The following is a 22,441-nucleotide window of genomic DNA, read 5'->3' as shown; positions in this document are numbered from 1 at the left end:
GACGTTCCCAGACAAATTAGCACTGCTGCAGAAATAGAAGACCTTCCAACCCTGGAAAGTGGATGTCTGCTCCAGCAAATGGTGGACAGGGGTGTCCTAAAGGAGTGTGCTGGGCTGATCTCCTATGTGTGCATGCCTCCAGCTCCTGGTGGGGCCACAATATCCTGAGGGACACAGCTGAAGCATGACACACTGTGTGCTCAGTGCACAACACGCACAACACTGGATGGACACACAGGGATGACTGGGATCCCTGATCACCAGCCACATCGCATCCTAGCATGGTGTGGAACCTTTTCCTTTGCTTCCCCTCCACTCTCCAAGCTCACAGCAAATCTTGGGACAAAAGACGTATCCCAATCATGGCCCTGGTGTTACCTGCTGTCTGTGGGGTGTGCCAGACCCTTCTTCCTATAACTAGCTTTTAGCAGGGCTTGTTTTCCCTCCAGCCCCTTCTCAGACCCTCTAGGCTTGCTTGCATGCTGCTCTCAGCTGGAGCACACCACTCCTCTAATCTCTGCAGAACTCATGCTGCAAGTCCTGGCAGAGACTGTGGGAGCTCTATGACCCTGCACTGACAGGAGACTGCTGGCTCTGCCTCTTCCCTCTCCACCTCTGCCCCACGTAACTCCAAAGAAGAAAGGCTAAAACCTCCTCAATGGTTCCCTTCCCTTCACCTGCTGGGAACATTACTCCGCTGAGCATCTACACATCTTTGTCTTAGGAGCTAAAGGCGGGTGATTCTCATGGACTGGGGGAGTACAATGCCCTGGAAGGCAGAGAGTCCTCCAGGCTGCACAGACACTGAAGTGCTAATGCCATGTCCTTCCTTACACAAAACGAGAGGTTTACAAAACCTCAAGAGGCTTTAGAAATACAAAGACAAGACACTTGCACTGATCTGGGTCTGAAATAAGCACAGCAGGGCTCTGTCCCAGGGAGTGGTAGACCAGGAAACAAACTGCACAGACTCCCATCAGTCTCCCATCGCCATGCTGGTTCCTCTGCGGCTCCCCTTGTGTCCCAAAAAGCTGCCTTTCTTTTTACTTCTCCATTCTGCCTAGTCTGGCTCCTTACCGTCTGCTTGGGCTCTAACATCTCTTTGTCCGTGGCCACCGGCAAAGCCACCTGAGAAGAGGGCATCTGCCTCCGTCAGCAGGGAGAGAGAGGCTTGCTCACCTGCCCCATGCCCACTGGGGACCTTCTCACTGGCGACTGAGTCTTTGGTGGAACACAAAGCCTGGCTATCCCCAAAAGTGTGATTCAAACAGAAGCCCTCGCAGCTCCGGTTCAGGCCATGGACGAAGGGCATGGGTGGAAGACTCTGGCTGCGGCGAGCTCGTTCTTCAAGGAAATTTGGGCAATCCCGCTGTGTCTCAGGGATAGGAGAGAACTCCAAGGAGGAATCACCACTGGACCGGAGTGGTGGGGAGGTGCCATTCTTTTTCCGGCCTTTAGCCAGTTCAGCAAAAGATGTCACCCGCTTTGGGGGAGAACTCTGGATGGGTATTGCTGGACTTTCACTCAGCTTGACTGGACAGCTCACCATGCGTTCCAAAGAGCCCAGCCTGCTGCTAGGACTCCTGTCCAGGTTCTGATCGTAGCTCCTGGAGCGCTGCCGGCTTGTGTTGAGGTTAGGTGGCGACACGTTCACGTAGACCTGACCCTCAATCATATTCTGGGTGGATCCTTCCTTCGCCTCCTCTTCACTGCACTCCACGTTGCTTTCTTCTTGTCTCAGGTCAGGCCTTCTAAACAGATAATATTCAGTGGGCTGGGCTGGGCTTCCTTTGGTATGGTCTTCCGAGCAGCTAGTTATGGAAGATCCTGCTGGACTGGGAGAAGATTGGGAAGACAAGTCACATGTGACCAACTTGTAATAATTTTGAGTAGCCACAACAAGCCGTGCTTGGCTTTGGAAGCAGGCAGTGAGGTCTGAGCTCTCCGAAGTGCAAGGCTCACAGTGGAGGTGGTAGGAGTTGCAGTTAGCATCAAGGACAGGTGAGGAGGAGTGTTGACACCCACACACCTTCCCTGAACTCTCTGGGTGATGCGACTCACAAGACATCTTGGATTCTGTGGGTGATGAATGCAAATCCAGGTAAAAAGCTCCTGTGTCTGAGTGGCTGCAGAAGGAAGAGTCACAGGACAGGTTGGCTGAATTCAGGTTAGATCGAGAATGGCCATTCATTTTGTTGTAGAGAGCACTGAAGTTCACCAGCACCCCGTCAGAGCTGTTGCAGGAAGAGTCGCTGATGTAGCCCATCTGTTGGTCGATCACTTCAGACTGACTTGATGAACTGTAGCAGCGACAGTGCTGGAGCTCTGAGCTGGAACAGCTGCATGTCCGGCTGTGTAGGGCATCCTGATTCCTCAGTGATTCACCTGTGTTCTGGTTCCACTCCTGGTCACCACCATTGAAGGAGAAGGTGGAGGAGCTGCCACGATGGCAGCTGCATTCATCCAGCTCCATGCGTTCTGAGCCCTGGTGGCACCTGTTCGCATTGTTCCTCTGCTGGACATCGTCACTGCTGATTTTGTCCTCTTGCCCATCTACCACACCGGACCGGCTGGCCATGTTCCAGGATTTCACAATATGGTTGGAGTCGTGGAGGTGGAAAGGGGGCAAGGTCAGCTCATGCAGATGAAACGGAGGCTTGCCAGCCACAAGTGAGTTGTGAAGGTGGAAAGATTTTTGACCCAAGTCATCACCAAAGATGCTGAGGTCTTCACCCTCACTCAGCAGGAAAGGGTTGTGTCGCTTACTGATGCTAGGGACAATCAAATCCCTCGCTTTGCCTTCTTTGTTTTCTGAGGCCTCTGCTGGCGTTTCGGAGGTCTGGAGAAAGCTGCTGTACAGCAAGGAATCAGTCTGCGAAAGGTCTCTGTCTGGAAGGGCAGAGGTCCGTGTAATGCTGAGCTCTGGCTGGCAGAAGGGGTTGGTCCTTTTGCTTACGGAGCAGCACTGTCTGTCAGGGACCTGGCAATGCACCAGGGGAATGTGATGGACAATCAGTGTCTCACCAGTCAGTTTGGGTGGACTATCCATGGTGAGGAATGCTCTTCAGGACATCAGTTAAGCTGGTGCTACCCATGGACAGGTAGGGCTTCACATGAGAGGCAGGGAGGACACTTCTCATGAGGAACTTCAGATACCTAGAGAGAGACAAAAACACAAAGGAAGTCACCTCTCAGGAAAGGCAGTGACTATTTAAAGCATCCTTGGTTTGACTGAAGACTTGTCCTTGTCAGCACAAGTACCCACGTGCAAGGTCCTGAGTTGTCCTTCTTCAGGGAAAGCATCACAAGCACGTCCCCCTCCCTGCAGACTCCTGGGACAACACTTGTGCTTCCACTTGGCCCTCTCAAACTTTTCTGAAATAACTGTTTCACTCAAGTGGCCAAAGGGCTGCACAGGCTTTGGGCTACGTGAAGACCTCACCACGGACGGCACTATACACTCACAGGACAACACGCAGACAGCACCAGGTCCGAAATGAAGTGCTGCACTCCGATGAATGCACACATCTTCTTGGACTGGATTAATCCTTGCCTCCCTTTAGGTACCTTGAACTTTCCTTTAAGGATCAAACACTGAACTGTGCTGCCAGGCCTTGCAGTATTAAGAGACACACAAGTCCAGACAGAGACTGGAAAGCAGGAACAGACTGGAACAGGAAAGCAGCAACAACCATGCCTCTCCAACATCCAGCAGCCCTAAAGCTCATTCACTGGTGCCAAAGTATGCAACTAGATACGCACACAAGGGACTCTCATCTGCAAAGGAGCGGATGACTTCAGTGGGGCCATGGGGAGCCACTGGTGATGGTCCCATACAGAACATTGCCTTCTGCTGACCTCTTGCTGATGGTTAAGCCTCAGCTCAAACTGGCCTCTCTGGTGATCCAGGGTGCCTGGTTCACAGTCCCCTGACACTCGGCCACAGTACCTGTGGCACTTACCTGCTTATCTTATTGCCGGCTGCACTTCCTAACAGTAAGACTGCCACAGGGGCGATACAGGCAGAGCACTAAGAGCCCGACTCCCTCAGTGTCCAGTAAACAGCAGGTTCTCATGAAGCTAGAGGGGCATGTTCATCAGCATTTGGTATGGGAGAGCGGAGAACGTATTCATTCCTCCTTCCCTGTCGAACCCAGACGTCCAGCCTGCAAGCCCTCCAGGACAGTCTGCAGGGAGGTTCCCTCTTGCCTTCCCTTCTACATGCCAGAGAAGCCAGTGCAGAGAAGTGCACTGGAGGGCAGCTAAGGCAGCAAAGAGAGGAAGAAACCACAAAATACAACAGTGATCCAGGATGGTCCTAAGGGATTAAAAAATTACCTAGTGTTCTCATAGATCCACCACTTGCTCTGAAAATCCTGGCCCAAACACCCTTGGTCAGCAATTCATGTCCCGTATTCCATCCAGGCATCCTCAGTGCTTGCAGCACCCTGACACTGCATACTGTGATACTTGTCTGGACTCCAGAACCCTGGGACTTCTGCCACTTCAGACTCTAGAAGGTGGGCATTCACAGTATCTGCCTTTGCCTACCTTACCCCAGCATTTGTGACTATGGGAAGAAAATGGATTTGGAGCAGGCTGCAAAGGCACATGGGAGCCCAGGGGGGAAACTGAGAAATATGGGATAAGTGAAGTTTGAACAACAGCGTAAGCAATGAGCCAGCTCCACAGAAAGATCAGGAACTTCAGTTCTTTCAGCTTCATGGCATGAGAATAGCTATTAAAAGATGCTAAAAAAAATTATCAAAAGAAATACTTCCCACGCATAGTAGTGCTTCTCACAGACACAGGATGATGCTGTCAGGAAAAAAAAAAAAAAAAAAAAAAAAACCAAACCAAAAAAGATGAAAAATGGACCTAGTGTCTACAGTAAACACCCAATGATGTAAAAGTTAATGCTAACACCAGTGTTAGCGAACAGAGAAGCCTGCTGGTAGACTCCACCAGAGATCATTACAAGACCTGCACGAGGGGCACCCTCACTCTCATGTCTGCTTCTGCTGGGATGTTTCACCTAGGATTTGGGTCTGAAGTAGAGAGGTCACCTGGACTGCTTGGACCACATCTAGCTGGACTATGGTGTGACCCTAAACTCTCCTTCACCTATAGTCTCCCTATATCACCCCTTACTCCCCTTTCAATGGCTCCTCTGTCTTACAAGCCTCTAGCTTCTTTCCCACAGCTGCTGCCATGGAGGTTGAGAGGAATGAGTCTGTCCTCAGCTCAGTGCCTGGGGGGAGATCTTTTACATCAGGGATTCTCAAGATCATATTGTTTAAGAATCACCATGGGTAACAGTAGCTCTTGATTGTGCCAAGGACACCCACACGCTCAAAGTGGTGTTCAACGCTGGGGCAGTGTTCATGCACCGGTTTGGACCTTATGCACCACTGATGGAACATGTAGCAGCAGGAGCCCTTATTTCTCCTGTCTCCTGCTCCCTCCCAGCACTGTATGAAAAAAAGCTGATCAGCTAGTGCCTATGGGCTCATGCAGACCTCCCCTGTCCTTGTTACTGCCTTTGTAGGTGACAGCAATGCTTAGATCACATCTCTCCATAAGGCTTTGCTATATGTTGAGTGTTGTCACAATGTAACCACTTGAAAAGCATCATTTTGAGGATACAGACTGTGATGACAGCACACTTCACTGCTGAAGTACTAGGTCTTCACTTGTGGATAACTGGCTAGCTGAAAAGGGTCACACAGACATAGTCCAGCTGGCTGGACAAAAATGCACATCGCTCTCAGCTTATCTGAAGTAAAGCAAAAATACACTGTCCTTGGCTGTTCTTGTTACACAATAACAGGAAGGTTTTGGTGGGAAAAGAATGTTGCAGGTGGGAACAGATAACTACAGCAGAGAAACTAGGGGCGGCCTTGGTATTTAGGCAACTAACCAATAATGAGCTTAACTTTTGTAATATGTATGAGCTAATTATAACAAGGCATAAAAGATGACTGTAAGGTACAATAAACGAAGTCTGCTGATCACTCATATTGAGTGACTGTGTCTTCCCTCCGTCGCGACATTCACTGATGCTGGGAAATGGCTGCTTGGCAGCCGGCTCCCAGTACCAGTACTGGGTCTGCTGACAAGCCCTGCTGAGCAACACACACTTCATGCTGGTGCAGAAGCTGCTGTGGAAGGACAAGGCTTGCACAGGCACACTTCGACATTTGACAGCCAAATGTCAAGAAAGCTGACACACAGCCACTTCCCAGCTGTCGCTCTGGAGCTCTGGCTGCAACGTGCAACTCTGCCCAGCTATTTAGTTTCACTGGCAGCACAGGCTCTCCGGGTCGACTGGGATTCACTGGCTGTCAGAGATACTGCAGCAGACAGATGCCCACTGTGCCTGCACTCACAGCCTGCTCCCAGCACAAGGGTCTGCTGTCCAACATCACAGGTGGCACACAGCCAGCTCCTGCTGGGAGCCATTCTGACAGCTTCCTTAGCGATATGTGTGACCTTCTTTGTGCCCTAGATACCCCTCCTCTTTCTTGGGACACATCTCCTGACATCCTTCTGTCTCAGGGATGCAGGGAAGTTGGCAATGGTACTGCCAGCACAGGGATTATTCACTTCCCAACACCAGAGCACCCTCCCTGGCCACACATTCCCTGAGTCTCCCTCCCTGATTCTGGAAGACTGTAGAAGGATCCTCCCTCTTCCTATTCAGCATCTGGTAGGCTGGGATTGGCACTGGGGCATAAAAGCCAGCAAGCAGAGTAGTTTCACATTCTGCTGGCTTTGATCAGCTCTTTTTACAGCCCTCACACCCCTTTGCAAGCAGAAGTTTCCAGATGTGGATAGGCAGTCTGCACCTGAATACTTTTTGCCAAATCAGTTCGTTCTTATTTACCATTTGCAATAGCTCAAGTTCACAGTGTGCTGAATCCTGCTCAGTCCTACACATACAACAGCAAACAGAGCACCCAGCAATGATCCCTGCCCAGAAAAGCACATCATCGTGGCAGTAAAAGGCTGGGAGGCATGTGGGGAGCACCATGACTCTAGACACATCAGTACAACAGCCATTTTATTTGCAAATCTGAAAATTCTTTGCCCTCTCTGTAATGACACCATCTGCTGCTACATGGGAGACAGGGCTATTTATTCAGTCAGCGCTTTCTGGAGGTGCTAAGGTTACCTGGAGAGGGTGAGGGCCAGACATCGCACTACCTGTGGACCCTCAATCCAGTCAAGGTAATACAGAGCAGAGAAGGATGCTTTTTGTGAGATACCTATGGTGTAGTGTGGAATTGCTTATGAATGCTTGTACACCCATGTATATAAATAAACAAACAAACAAACAAACAAATAAATAAATAAATAAACACATGACAAAACAAAGGAGGCAGCGTGCTGAAGGTAACAGGGGCATGCAGCACTTTGCAGAGCTGAGCCCTTCAGGTTATGCAGGTCATGCCTTTTAAGTCCTTGCTGAGTGCTACAGAAAGGCCCTCAAATCCTTCCTCTGTTGTACCCTCAAAGACTGAGGACATTGTGCTAATTTGAGGGTGGTCGGTGCAGCTCAAAAGCTTCTGGAGTACAACCTCCTGCCTCTACAACACTGCTGAGAAGATGCAGAAGCCATCAGAGCTGGCTCCAAACTGGCCTGCAAGGTTCTCCTTCAATTAGAGGGGGCTCACGCAAACACGAGCCTTGCCTCCAAGTGCTGATGTGTTAGGTGTGGTGCTCACATACCTCCAGGCATGCCCCGCTACCTGTTTCCACCCCAGCCACGCTTTCGGAGTTCCATCACTGACAGCTTAACACCCGGCTCTGCTCAGCACTGTCAGCTGCATACGTGGGGCCACAGGGTTCAACACACAGAGATCCAAGTTTCCCCATAAAATGTAATGCAATACTGTAGGAAGCATGCAGAGATTTAAACAATAAATGTGATTTAAATGCAAAAGGACTGCACATATACCACAGAGGATGAAGAGGCAGGAGCAAGATCATTAGGACCATCAGCTGGAGGCAATGATGGCTTTTTGGAGACTGGCTCTTCTAAACAGATTACTGTTTCCACAAATCACAGTCACTCTGCTATGAAATTGAACGCTCAATGGAAACCTTTATCTGTGAGGGTTCTTGCTGTCTGTTTCTCAATGGCTGTGGTTTCGCTACCATCATCATCTTCCTCAGAGGGACCAAGATCCATCATGTGACTCAAGGGTGAAAGACAGAAAAAACAGAGTTAGAAGCTGGGCATTCAGTTTCATAGATGAACCAGCAAAAATCCTTTTGTATGGGAGCTGCTTGTTCTCTGAGGGTTGTTAAAGCTTTTGCTTTAACATGCCTGAAGAAACCACACACCTCTACAAAACAAGCATGAGCAGAAACGCTGCAAAAGCAACGGTTTGCATGAGCTTGCAGACGGGGGCACAATACAGACATCACCTCCCTGCTCCATGGGGAGAGATATATTCAGTGTACTCCCCCTACGTCTTCCTCCAGGCAAAAGGGCTAGCAGATGAATCCAGACTGAAAGCCACTCTTCAGACTGGGTGGAGGATCTCAGGGCTCACTGGTTCCTGCACCAGTTCCCAGGGTCCCAGTAATGCAGTTTAGTCCCTGCCCCAGCTATGACACTTCAAAAGCTACTAGCACAGTACTGAAAGTTTTTTTTTAAAAAAAAACTTAACAGGAAAATTTCAAGAGGCTGGAGGGCCTTCATGGAGCAGCTAGTGAAGAGGATGGGGTGAAGGGCACAAGATGAGTGGCCTGGGGATGGGTCTGAATCATGGGGGTGAATAAGAGGGTGGAGGTGAGGAATCCTGTACGTTGTTGCAGGGTGGGACCAGCTAGTGGTATTTGTTTGGACATTGTGCTGGCTAATACATCTCTGCCAAATTCATGCCTTCATTAAATGCTTTAGTAAATCATCCAGCATATTTAATGAAAGAAAAGGTGTAAAAGGAAATACTAGTTGTTTGACTCATCCTAAACCTCCAACTCTCCTTCCCTGCTTCAGGGAACAGGGAGCATAGTGAGGGTGGTCTGCCTGGTCCCAGACTGAATATTCCAGCACCCAGAGTCTAAAGGGGGCTGCAGCAACATAGAAAGACTAAATACTTCCTAAATTTCTGCCTCAGCTCAGGCTGGCTCCTCTTGTGCTGAGCAAACAGTGATTTCATTCCTGAAAAGACCACTCTCTTTTCTTTCCACAATGAGTTGCTGCCTGGGCCAGGGCTTTTTCCAGAGGTTTCCAGGACAGCCTGACTAATGTATCATTACTAGCCATGATTAATGTACCATTACATTCCAGAACTATACAGGATTATGATGTGTTCAAAATGGAAACTGCAGCACGCGACGATCAGTCACAGCCCTTGTGCTCATGGCAGCAAGGAGCCGCGCAGGTCAGGGATGAGGGGCTGGCCAGCAGAGATTAGGGGGGGTGTGATGCAAAAATAAGCAATAGGTGTTATATGTATTCCTGCCGATGACACAACTAGCATGAGGTAGGTACTGCCTCCCAGTCACCAGAGAAGAAGCCCCAGCTGCTTTGTGCATTTTGAGTTACGCAAGACATCAGAAATAGCTCAAGCAGCAGATATACAGCAGCTCACCCAGGAGCTGGACAGTGACCGAACCAGTTTCTCCCATTTCTGTGCTCTCTTGCTCTATGACTCATAATTTGGCATGTGGCACTCGGCAGAAGCCACTTACAGGTGGTGACTCATGAGCATCCACCGAGGTGATCTGGGCTGGAACCTGCTCCTCCTTCTCCCCACTGGCCATCTTCTGCCCCAGCTCCCACCACATATGCTCCTAATTACTATATGCAATTCCTCAGTGGAGAAAAAGACTGATGTTTCTAGATGTTCATATTGCACCAAAATTGCGACTGAATTAAAGTGCTGACACAGTAAATGCTTCCCCATCACAGACACTCTAGTAGCAGCAGCAGCAGGAGGGACTACACTTCTATAGCACCTGAGCACTCTGAAAGCACACTGAAGATTTACAAGAGCAGAAATTACACAATTCCTTTCTGAAATATGGATCTGCCTGGGTGCTGGACCCTGGCTGCTGCAGGGTTCCCAGAGCCCTCAAGAACCCGTGCAGAAAGAAATAAAATCCTATAAGCACATGAAATTGCTGGGCAGAATCAGTAGCTGAAGATGCCGAGCTTAACTCCTCCTTCACTGCACAGCACTGGCCAGGGCTTACCTGCAGAGCTGGCTGCCTCTTGGACGCGCTTCTTTTACAAACCTGCCTCACCTAGGAACCAGAAGCCGCAGCTGAGTCGTGACAAAAACACAACCAGCAGCAGAGTCAAAGCCTGCAGAAGCAGGGACTGAAGTTTTCTCAACAAATTCTACGCCTGGGAGCTGTGAGCTCCAAACTCCCCACCACAACAGCCACGGCTGGGCAGCGAATAAAGCATCCTAATGAGGGAGTCAGGCAGCAAACAGCACAGCTTTGTGATTCAAAGCTGGATCTCTGACCTGTGCCTGCAGGCATACAAGATGGCAAAGCTGCTCCCGAAGTCTGTTATATGGCTACACGCAACAGTGAGCGAGCAGCTCACTTCCGTTGAGCATTCAATTTCTTGCTCAGGTGTGCACTGCAGGGGTGAAGGCTCCCGAGGTGATAGCAAGAAGTGGAGAAGGCATGGATGCTTCATATGGATGGAGGTGTTTTCAACAGCACTGGAGGTTTCAGGGGTTTCTGGGGATCTGAAGCATCCCTAGAACTACTGTACTTTGGAAAGAGCTCTGCATGAGGGTCGTGAATCACTTCCACTGGGGCCTCAGGATTTTTCTCCCTAACGTTTACTGGAGTCTGGCATCAGACATCTTCGTGTTGCCCAGCCCACGGCAAAGACAGCCTTGCTTACCCAAGGCTAATGGGAGGATAATTTAAGAAGCAAGTTTCATCCTCACAAAGAATAAGCACAGGAGGACAGCTCCACCTCAGGCAGTCCTAGATCCCCTATCATGTTCATGATTTGAGGAGAAGAGATGTGCTAAGGCCTAAAAGGGACAACGAAGGTCTGTTCACAGTGAGTAAGACCTCACTGCAGTACTGGTCAGCACACCCATGCAGACTCCAGCCTCTCCAGGGCTGTGCATCTTCACTATTGCCTCCTCTCTGTCCAGATTAAAACTGGCATTGCATTTCTGACCAGACACACATTGCAGGAATCACATCTGCAAAACAATCCTGAACTCTCCTTACAAGGCAAAAGCATCAGGGATCACCAGAGAAAGCCTGACAAATAAGCAACTCAGTCTTGAGACAACTCAGTTAAAAAGGCTGTAAAATGTTCAGTGTCTGTTCAGCCCAGAGCTCTATGCATACAGGAATCACTGACTATCAAGTGAAAACCAAATGCTTCTGGGATGGCAGATTACAGGTGTACAACCTCATGTAGCAACACAGCAAAACATGGTACAGAACAGGTAGCAAAGGTACGGAAGAGTGAAGTAAAACCACGGCAGGGTCAAGTTCTTGAAATAAATAACATATCACCCCACAACCCACCATAAATAAAGCAGCTAGCGATGCCAAAAATCCCCGGAAGCATTATTTTCAGACTTGAACACAGCCGGGGTGCAATGGTTTGCTACCAGGACTAGGTGGCCATGTCCCAGTGAATAGGAGAAGCAATGCAGGTATGGCATTACCGAGCAGTGATGGGCATCAGTTCTGCCAGAGTGCCTGCATCTGCAGAGCTGTATTATTTTTATGATGCAATGGAACACAGTACGCACTGCATGCAACCAGATCAGGAGCTCCAAAATCAAGCACAAACAGAAAACATCCCAGCAGCAGCCTGGTTTTATTAGATGTTCCTTTTCACAGTACACATCTAAATGGTTTTTCAAACAGCAGCTGTGTCCAACAGCTGACTCTTGCTAATACTGAAGGAAACTTTAACCCTTTCCAGCTCTAGGCAGTTCTGCTGAGACCAGAAGCAGTAAGTGGATACACAGGAAGAAAATTTCTGTCTCTCCAAGGAAGGAATATGCAACATGTAATTCATTGGTCAGAGGCTGGCAGCACCCTGATTTGGGGATGATAGCTACAAAGCAAAAAGGCTGAGGATCAGCCTAATAAAGGCAGCATCTGATGAGATCAATGCATCAAATTTATCCTGCCCTCTGAAGGACATCAGGACCACATATACTTTTGCTGCTGATATCCAACTGCTTTTAGACCACAGGCTGGATTTTGCAGTCCCTTGAAGATTAGCTGGAGGAAAGGACCCTGTAGCACACAGGTTTGGAAGGGAATTTGCCTGATCACTCTTAAGACTGTGCATTTCTTGACCTTTTTTTGGCCAGATCCCTGAAGAAAAAGGTTCTCTGCAATCATGTCCAAATGCTGTCTAAATCTCACTTCAACAGAAAAATCAGGGTGGGCAAGAAAAAAAGGAAAAAAAAAAAAACCATGGCAAAATGACTCCCATGATGATGAGACAAGAAGCTTCTGATCTGGGAGGAAATCCTTGGACTGCAGTGAGACAGTGCAAGGTTAGAAATTGTCCTTTGCACTACACAGCAGGTCTTCACATGACCTCCTTGGCCAACACAAATCTATTTAAAGAATGCTTTTCTTAAGAAAGATGAAATCAAAGGCAACTGTTGCCACCAGTTCAGAAGGATGAGGGAGGAGAAAGAAGCAATGGATAGATGAACATACTTAGTTTTCACAGATCAACTGCTACAGGGAAGTCTTGATTCATCTGTGGACTGAATCAGATAGGCAAAGCCTCATGTTCCACCTTTCCCAGCACAATTTAGATGCTCTGCATGAGGTGTAATAACCCCAAAGTGGGCAAATGGGTGACTGACCGGCTGCTCCATGCTCCCTCCCAGTCACAGCCAGCCTCCTCCAGATGGGAAGAGTTTATGTCTAGAGGCGGGTTTCAAAACTGGCCAATAAAAAGTTAGGAGCCTATATAACCATAGTACTATTTATTTTTAACATCCCTTAGTATTTCGCTTTTCTTATGAATTCTTGCAACTTTTAGGGCTTGTAACTTCAGGAACCAGTGAGTTCCACACCAAACTACTAGTTAACTGACAGTCCTATCGGACATAAGGGTATTTCATTGCTTCATTGCTTGAATGAAGGACAAAAACTTCATTGCTTGTCCTTGGGCTAGGGCAGGGAGAGTTAACATATTTTCTACTATGTTTGCCACCCCTCTGAGTACTCCCAAGCTTTTCATTCTGCTCATGTACAAGAGTATTCCCAGATCCTTGGTCTGGCCATCAACTTCTCTCTAAGTGTCCTGATGTGTGGGTGTTTCTATGTTTGCATGGCCGGCAGCAGGGTAGAACTCAAGAGGATCTGGATAAAACTGGAGCATCAATTTACCTAAGAGTATTTTCCATGTATCAGAACTAGCAAAAAGCAAGCCAGGACCTTAATAAAATACTTATGAAGCAGACCAGGCACTCCTAATGATTACATATACTGTTCTTCTGAGAAGAGAAACTCATTCCTTGCAGGGGCTGGCAACCCAAACCAAACTGAGCTTGTAAAGCTCTGTTCCGAACAGTTTATTTTAGGATATCGCTCCACAAGACAGCTCATGTGCTAATTAGGCTTGGAATGACTGGGCTTAACAACAAAGCTTTAAGGGTCTAACTAACTAAATCTGGTAACTCTGGATTAACCAAGGTCTTCTGCTGAGGAAACTCTTGGCAGGCTGCAGAAGATGCATAGAACTGTTCACTAGGAGAAAAAAGGAGAGCAAATGGGATGATCCTTGGCTCTGTACTGGAGGAGTACAGCAGGTCAGGATCCAAGGGGACACACCAAGTTTACTGGAGGGATGACCACTCTGCTTTCAACTACTTCAAGGGTGTTTGAGTGGGCTGAGGAGACACCTTAAGATTGTAGGCTCCCAGACCTTCCCAGCTGGGACATACTCACATTAGGACATGTCCTTTCTTGAAGCTGTTGTGTTATTCCTGTACCTGATGTCTCAGAGAAAAGAACAACAAGTGATGAAGAAGAATTTGTCTCTCCAAAGTCCTTGCACTGAAATGGGCCTCAGCTCAACCAAGAGGTTTCAAAACTGCAACTTCTGAACATGTACTATAAATACACTGGGTAGTCTTACTCACACAAATGCCAAGAAGCCATTTGGGAATATTGCTGGGCTTTGAAGTTTGACAGCAAGATTCATGGACTAATTAATCACAGTATGTGAAAATTATTCCTATTATCAGTTTCAAGTAATCCTCTTTAATTTCCTGGAATGCTTCCATATTACAAGCAGGGCACCTCATAAATACTTACCGTCTTTCTCTGGGCTGCTCGTTATTTTTATATCACAAACACCAGTTTCCCATTTAATACAAATAATTACCATTTCTTCAGTCTCTCCTCATGTTAAGAGTTTTCCAGGGCTCTTGCAGTTTCCTGGGCAGTTTCTCAATTCCTTCCAGGTCTGCAGTCATGCTTCTGAGCTAGGGTGACTAATTGCAGTTTCCCAATCAACAGTGGGACAGCCCCTGACTCTGTATCAGCATCAGAAGACTCTGCACCATAATCTTCCATTCCATTTCTTATATACCTTAACATTCATATGTAGACACTTACCAAGTGAAGTCCCTTATGACCAGGGTGACATACAGATACTTTTTACAGTTTAATGACATCACTTTAATGAGTTGAAGTCAATTTAAACAATTTAATCAGTTCAGTGATTTGTAACCTGACAAAGTGTACTTTTATGAGTATCATCTGTTACACACATTTACATACCTCAGCATTAACTCAAAAAAAATTAAAAAATAAAAATCAAGGTTTACAACAAGACTAGCCTAGAAGAAACCAGAGTATTTTTCTTACATATCTGTTCTCTGAGGAAAGGAGCTTCTTTTTGTTGTCTATGGAGTGTGGTTTTGAGGGGTTTTGCTCCTCCAGGTTGCACAAATTCTCAGAGTAGGCTTGTGAGTACAGGTTTGCCATGTCCCCATGCAAATCCTCTTTGCAGTCCCCCAGTAGATAAACGGGTCTTCAATATCTGACTAAGATATGGACTGAAGGATATTTTCCCTGGTGAATTTGCCTCATGAAATCAGTGAGGTCTGGTGGCTTCCTTCCACGAAAGAAGATTCCCCTTTCATCCTGACGAGCAGGCCAAGAGGTTGTTGTGGTTTTTCTTTTCAACCTCAGCTCGTGCCAAGGGGAAAGCAGACAACAAGGCAACAGACCAAAATACTGGCTGTCAAACATGCTCTGGTACAGAGGGAAATCACCTTGCAGTGCCTCCAGGACAAATACAAACACATTCCTTCAGTTGGTGGTGTTTCTCCACTGCACAGTACCAAATCATGTCAGCAGCACAAAGCCTGAAGAGGTCAGGGTTATGGAGACGAAGATGTTCTTTGTGGTCTCTGAAGCTTGTGCAAAGTCACCAACAGAAGCACAGGTAATAGAAACCCCAATGGATCAACAACTACGATCAGTGCCTGAATAAGGTATGGCCAAACATAAACTGAACAGCATGTGACTACAGCATAGCCACCTTTGTGCATTAACCACCCTCATGGCATTGCTTGCCAGTGCTGGGACATACCTGTTTCTGGCAGTTCCTCCTCTCCTCTTCTGTTATCATGCCATGAACTGGCTAGCTCTACTGCACTAGGAATCCTCTAGGGACATCTGAGGTCCCCCTGTGCTCCATGCAGTCTCACCTTTCCTCTGGTCCAGTCCTCCCCCAAAACCAGCCAGTCTATCAGGAAGCAGGGAAGGGAAGCACATGGGAGCAGAAAGGCTGTCAGGCTTACTGCATTAAGAAGTAGTCACCACCTTCGGAGTGCTTTATAAATACAGTAATTATAAATAGCAAGTGCCTGCAGAAATGAAAATGAGGCATACGACAAGGAGCTGAAGGCAGGAGACAACTGGGTAAGGAGGTGCTCTCCTCAGTGGCCATTTCAAGCACTATGACCTGCAGCTGAAGCACAAATCTCAGCAGCAGGTTAAGCTAGATGCCACTGGCTGTGGACAAGGGAGAAGAGCTTGCTGCCAGTAGAAAATGGCTAAATGCAGATGCATGCTGAAATCCTCTTGCTGTTCTTCCAAAGGGCCAAGCTACAATCACTGCTCACAATAAGCCACATTCAGGCAAGAAATCCCTTAGAAGTCCCTACAACAACTGACACCCTAACAAGTGAAGGAGAGGTCAACCAGAGTAAGCCAAACCCCAAGGCAGTTGTCTCACTCCAGGTATTGATCATTAGAATGAATCAGGCAAAGCCAAGGAAGATATACTGCATGAGCCAGTAATATCCTGGGACCAGAGATAGGAATTATTTATATCTCTCACTGGATCTTCTCCTATGTGGGTTTATGATTCTGCCACTTGAGTTACTGTAAATGATCCGAGGGTTGGACTACAGGGAAAAATGCCATGTAAGCAGACACTGGAACCAGCCTCACTACTAAAAACAGAAAATTGCACTAGCACAATGGTCCAGACAGGTCATTCTCCCTGCTGAGAAGGACATCTGTGAGGACAGCTATGCTATCTCAGTTTACACAGAAGACACATGACAATGCAGCATGAGGCACACAGCCCTGCTCTTTGCCATGGGAACCCCACAGAGGGACCAAAAGAAGGTGTCCTGCTAAACAATTCAGGTGAATTGGACCTATTAGGTAAAAGGAGGCCAAGTAAGCATGCAGTTGGTCCTGCAGCAATGCAGGTAGAGCAGAACAGAGAAGAGCCTGCCCACCGAAAGCATTTAGGTTGGCGTTTGCAGAAGTGATGGCAGCTGGTGCCAGCTGCTGCCAGTTTACAAAGAATAAGGTGCAGTTCTGGATTTAATCTGGTGAGATTTGTCTGACTATGTAGGGAGCAATGTATGTTCTGGCTTCCTTGAAGAGTAACACCTAAAGAGCTGGTCCCCTGAGGGTCAGAATGAGCTGAGATTATCTAAATGCTGCTAAACTGAGTCTGTGTTAGCCAGCGTTCAGGAGCGCAGATTTTGCCCAAGGTTGACTGCATCACAGTTAAGCAACCCATCAGTTCAAATTTCACATCACAACTTGAGTTCTTGTGAAAAACTCATCTTCCTAAAACTGTATGCAGGGTTTTTTTTCCAGCACCAGTGTGCACGAGAGTTCCTGAGCATTTGCCAGAGCCACAGATGCTCAGGTGGGTCTTTTGCACAGCTGGGAGCCAAGGGGAAGGCAGAGTTTCCCAGACCAGTACCCATTCCTTGCCCATGTGTCCGACCTTTCCCCAAGAACAGAGCAGGGTCTAGTCTGAAGTAACAGTGGGTCCAGGGCAAGTAACTGGTGAAAATCTGCTGCACATTTGTCAAGGTCTTCCCTAAAGGCTCTATTTCTTCCCCTGTGTAACTCCCAGAGGAGAAAATCCCCTCTTACCAGAAGGGACTACTAGCTCTCATCACTCTGAGATACTTGTGCCACTGGCCAAAAAGCACAAAAGCAGGGCAGTGACACTTGCTCTCTGCTTCCAGACAGCATCTTGTGCTGGGACAGAGAGAGACAGTTTGGTGGTAGTGCCAGCTTCCTCTTGCTTGCCAAGCAAAGCAAAGCAAAGCAAAGCAAAGCATCGCTGTCATCACTCAAGTATTTATTATTTGCCACTCAGAGGTACTGCCAGCCCCATGCTGTCAGCACTGCACAAAGACCAACACACAGTCTCTATCCCAAGAGTTCAAACTCAGAGGGTGACCCTCAGCCAGAAGTTGCCATCACCCACATTATGGCCACTCACCTACATTACAGCTCTGCCTTCTGTCGCCCTCCCATTTACACCAGTGAACAGCTGCAGGGGATTTCAGTGGGGTTTTTTTTTCCTATCTACTGATAAAACCACCAGCAGCTTTGCCCAGTAAGGAATATTTGCATGCGTGTGATGGACAGAAAAAAACATTGCCTACATGACCCTGAGGCTGTGACACAACTGCAGTGGGGAGAGGAAGAGTCTGTGGACAAGCCTGCTCTTGCGCTTATCTGCACAGATACATCCCTGCTTTGACCCACTTCTTTCAGAAAATGAACGTTAAAATAATTTTCATCAAGAGAGGAAACTGGAGCAGAATTAGGAACTAGAGCCATTTTGACAGCCCGTTTCTTTCTCTTTGGAGAGTAACCAAATTCCAGAGGAGTGGGAGGGCACGCAGGGAACCCGCTCAGCAGATAACCTGACAAATCCCTGCTAAGGCTAGTTACCAACACAGCTGTCACTGATCATTGCTGTGGGATTTCATCCCCTGCCAGACAAGCTCCCTCAGCTCCTTCAAGCCTTATCTTGTAACCTTTTGCGTAGCTCTGGAAGGGGGTGAACTTCTGGCTCTTTTGGACTTAAGAGTCTGACCTGCCAGAAGCACTTTATCCACATCACGACTCTTCCCACCAAACAGCACAGGCAGACAAGTGAACTTTCCCACTACCGGCCAGATTTCAGCAGCTTCCACAAACACAGGACAAAATCTTCTCATCTGGTATCGTTCTGTGATTCCACAGCTGACAGTGAGGCACCTCCAACCTTCTGCCCCTGAACCACCTGCACAGATCTCCGCATGTCTCACTTTCAGTTTGCTTTTCTTGGGTTTAACTGTCAGAACCACGCCTACTGAGATGAGTTATCATCCAGCATCAGCAATATAGAACTGCCTTTGAACTAAGTATCTCAAGCTGACCCAGTTTATATTAAACAGAAGGGTAAAAAGTGAACACCTCTGTAACGAAACCTTTCTAATTTTTAAAGAGCCCATCTCTGGTGTATCAGGAAAAACATTTATAAAAAAACAACAAGAACAAAGAACTTGGAGAAATACTGCAGAAAAGTCTTTCAATGTGCATCCTAGAGTAAAAAATAATAATCTTGAATCACCAAGCACAGTGAGAAAATTAGAAGAGCAGAGCTCCTGACCAACCTGAATGAATAACTACACCAAGAAGGATATTAGAAGTAAGTAAACCAGCATCTTTGGCACTGTTGTAGCAAAAACAAGCATCCTAAAGCTGCAGTGATGACAGGTTAGATAATATAGAGGGAAGAGGGTGCAGAAAATGGAATGAGTTTTTGGAGTGGAAACAAATTCAAGAAGATTAATGCAGTCAAGTCAGAGGGACAAGATATTCTTGATCCCAAAACAATGGAAGAATAGTTGCATGACTGCAGCTGGAAGCAAGACTTTTGATAAAAATGTCTGTGAGGAAACAGAGGAAGGAGGGAAAGCTGTGTGGCTGGCAAATAAAGGTAAAATCTGTACCTGTTCTGAAAGAGGAAGGAAAGTGACCCACAGTACATTTATCAACCTGCCCTTAATATTACATAAGGCTTTCAGAAAACATTGAAAAAAGAATAACAAGACTGGGAAATAAACGAAAAATGGGGCAATGCACAACATGGGGTTGCAAAGGGAGGGCTACTGTCTGGCTATCAGGAATAATACCAGAGTGAGATGTTGACCCATCAGACTAGAAGACAATGAAGGTCCCTGGGACAGATAATTCATTCTTTCTTTGCTATCCACAGCCTCAGACACCTGTGAGGTGGTAATGGAGCCATGGGCAGGCCACTCCTGAGTCCATGGCATATTCTCCTGGGCCACCTGCACTTCCTGCAATGCAGGTCCAGGTCCCTTGGATCTAGAGATCCTGCTGCCCTTTAACTCCAGCATCCTGCATCAATGCAGTGAGGAAGACACACACCAGCAATTACATCTCCTTCCTGCAAATCATTTTGGTCAGCTCCAGTCACCAGAAGCTCTTGCCCATCTTTTAAGCATCTCAAGGCAGAGATTATCTGTGCACTCTCACTGCTTAACAGATGCTCTTACAAAAGCGGCATCTACCACCTAGGTACAGACTGTATGTCGTGGGGAGCATTCCCACCCCATGCAGTGAAGGAGGCTACATCACTTTCTTTTTATTCCTTTAGGCAAGCACCATACACACAAAGCTATACACATTTTTTCTTCCGTGCCCCAATATAATAAGTATGTGTATCCTGCATAAATGCGTCCTGTTGCATATCCTGTCCTCCAGCCCAGGATGCACCACACACACACGTGCTGTTGTTACCCCCCACCAACCTCCTGTTAGAGCCTGTTCTGCAGCAGCACCACAAGTGCAGTCGGATACACACCTACAGCAGCATATCCCACTCCCTGCTCCCATCGGGCTGAATGGGACAGAGACCTGGAGACACAGATAGGGTTCCCAGGTCCCATGGTGAGATAGGGATGACGAGGAGCTGCAGTTCAGGAAACCCCATGGTGCTTGCAGGAAATTGTCACAGAGCTGCGACAAGAATGCACTCTGCTCTGTGATTTTGCTGGAAGTCCTCTCCTTCCCACCTGGTACCCTGCACTGAAACTCTGGGTTTATCTTCTTCACCAGGCATAAAGGCCGGAGAGCCTTGCCACTGCATAGGGATGGAGAGGGAGCAATGAACTGAGAACCTGCAGCAGCAAAATGGTTCCTTCGTAAAACTGCTGCAGAAAAAGGCTGTGCTGATGATCACTCCCACCTCTACAAACCCCCTGGGGCTGCACGCTGCACTGGCCATCCCAGGGAACACAGTGAGAGGTTGGAGAATGGTGGTACAAATGACACATTTACATTCTGTGACAATGACAGCTCTCAGTTTCCTCCTCTGTGGTCTCTGACCCAAAACTCCCTGTTCCTCCAGCTCTGCAATGCCCCTCACACCTGCCTCTTTTGTTCCATGGGTTCCTCTACAGCTCTGACAAACATTTACCATTTTATCTATGTTTTTCCTACCATCCTGTTGCTCCTAATAGGCCTAAAGGTGGCTTATCTGAATTCCTCTTGGGTTACTGGCAAACTGCAGAAAGTTTTTGTGAAAACATAAACTTGCCAAGCTTGCTGCTTAGCAACACTGGCATACAAAGCTGTAGGTATATGGAGATAAAAAAGCAGATCTCTGCTTCCTCCATGCTCCATACACCTTTACAATACCCATCAATCCAGACCCTGTGTGGTCCATTCCACAACACCCAGTGCTAATGTAGATCCCGTTAACACCACAATCCCCCCAAACACCTGCATTTACAACCCCACATGCTCAGCATCTTCCGTAACCCCAAAAGACTGTGTCTGCTATTTGCTTATCCCTTTGTTACCACATTCCCACGTGTATATTCCCCTGTAGCCATGTCAGTTCAAAATCTCATTCTTTCACACCTTTGTCTTGTTGCTGACTGCTACCCTGAATATCACCTCTCCGGCATTCAAATCCCTACCCCACATATATCCTTCTCTTTGTTCAAACCCTTCTCCCTTCGTGTTTGCAGATGCAATTTGATGGAAGAATTTGTGCAGAGGGTGAGGGCGGGAAGAAAGAAGGTGGACAGGGAAAAAGGGGATTTGGTTATAACAAAACCATGTAATTAAGCTCTAGTAACTGGCACCCAGCCTGAACCCCTCATTTCAGTAATTAAAACCAGTAATTCCTCCATTCCTAGATAACCTTTCTCATCCAATATGTGAAAAGCGGCAGGGAGAAAGCATCCATTTACACAGCAAGCACAGACACGCCCTGAGCAACACAAAGGACTCCAGCCTGCACAGAGCCCATGTATCTCTTACCAGAAGAACAGGATTTTACCTGCCACGATATTTTATCCTAATGCCTTTTGAACAATTGATTCACCAGTAGGGGAGTGGGGGTGCGGGTAGGGGTAGCAAAAAATGTCAAAAGCCACACTGACAGCAGCCTTTCCTCTGTCTATATCCTTTGTTTCTGGCTTTTCATGGAAGCGCTGTCTGTCAAAACAGCTTTTGAGCTGCACAGCAGCATCACCACCAGGGATGCACAGACAGCATGGTAGCTGGAGGGACCAAAACAATCCGTGTGGGCTTGGCTGTCATGGCAGGCACAATGGAGAGCTGTGCGACGGCATTGTCGGGGCGAAGCACGGCTCGCCTCTGCACAACCAGCCCCGGACATGACAACTGCTATTTCATAGCTACAATGGACAAATACACATTCTGCGCAACAACACCAGCCTCCTCGCTTATATACAGCCATTATAATCACAGCAGCTCCAAAGCAATGCAGCCCCTGAAGAGACAAAGCAATCCTAAAATCTCTAAGCTTCACTGGGTAGCCGGCAAAGTCTACAAAAACAAACCAGCCAGTTTGCAGGACAATGAACAGCCTGAAAAGCATCAGTATGACTAACGCCCACCCCGACCACTTCTCCATCTCACCTTTCCACAGATGCTCCGTTCCCTGTCTCACTGAACACGCCCTGCTTCAGCACTGCTGAGCTCTTGGATTCCAGCGGGCTCCGTGCTCTCTCACCAGGATGCTGTGAGAAACAGAGAGTCAATTTTTTTCCTTTTTTTTTTTTTTTTTTTTTTTTTTTTCACAGCTGCATCCCTGGCAATGCAGAGGGTCTGCGCAATCACATCTCCAATGCTC

At 47.6% G+C, this 22,441-nt stretch overlaps 1 protein-coding gene across 14 annotated transcripts in view; it reads right to left on the bottom strand.

The window, feature by feature from the left end:
• RUSC2 (RUN and SH3 domain containing 2) overlaps positions 1-22,441 on the bottom strand; it is a 62,874-nt gene that overhangs the window by 14,700 nt on the left and 25,733 nt on the right. For 10 of the 14 annotated variants that reach the window (XM_080371421.1, XM_080371426.1, XM_080371416.1 and 7 more), the window contains 2 exons: positions 22,228-22,328; positions 1,078-3,156 (listed from right to left, as the gene is read on the bottom strand). In XM_080371421.1, coding sequence (XP_080227547.1) covers positions 1,078-3,049 — 1,972 coding nt within the window. In that variant the 5' untranslated portion in view covers positions 3,050-3,156; positions 22,228-22,328. The other 4 variants (XM_080371417.1, XM_080371419.1, XM_080371415.1 and 1 more) reach the window with 4 other exon arrangements.

Source organism: Falco punctatus (assembly GCF_963210335.1).
Source record: "Falco punctatus genome assembly, chromosome: Z".
Lineage (NCBI taxonomy): Eukaryota > Metazoa > Chordata > Aves > Falconiformes > Falconidae > Falco > Falco punctatus.
The sequence above is the reverse complement of the archived record's forward strand: the minus strand, read 5'-3'. Positions and strand labels throughout refer to the sequence as shown.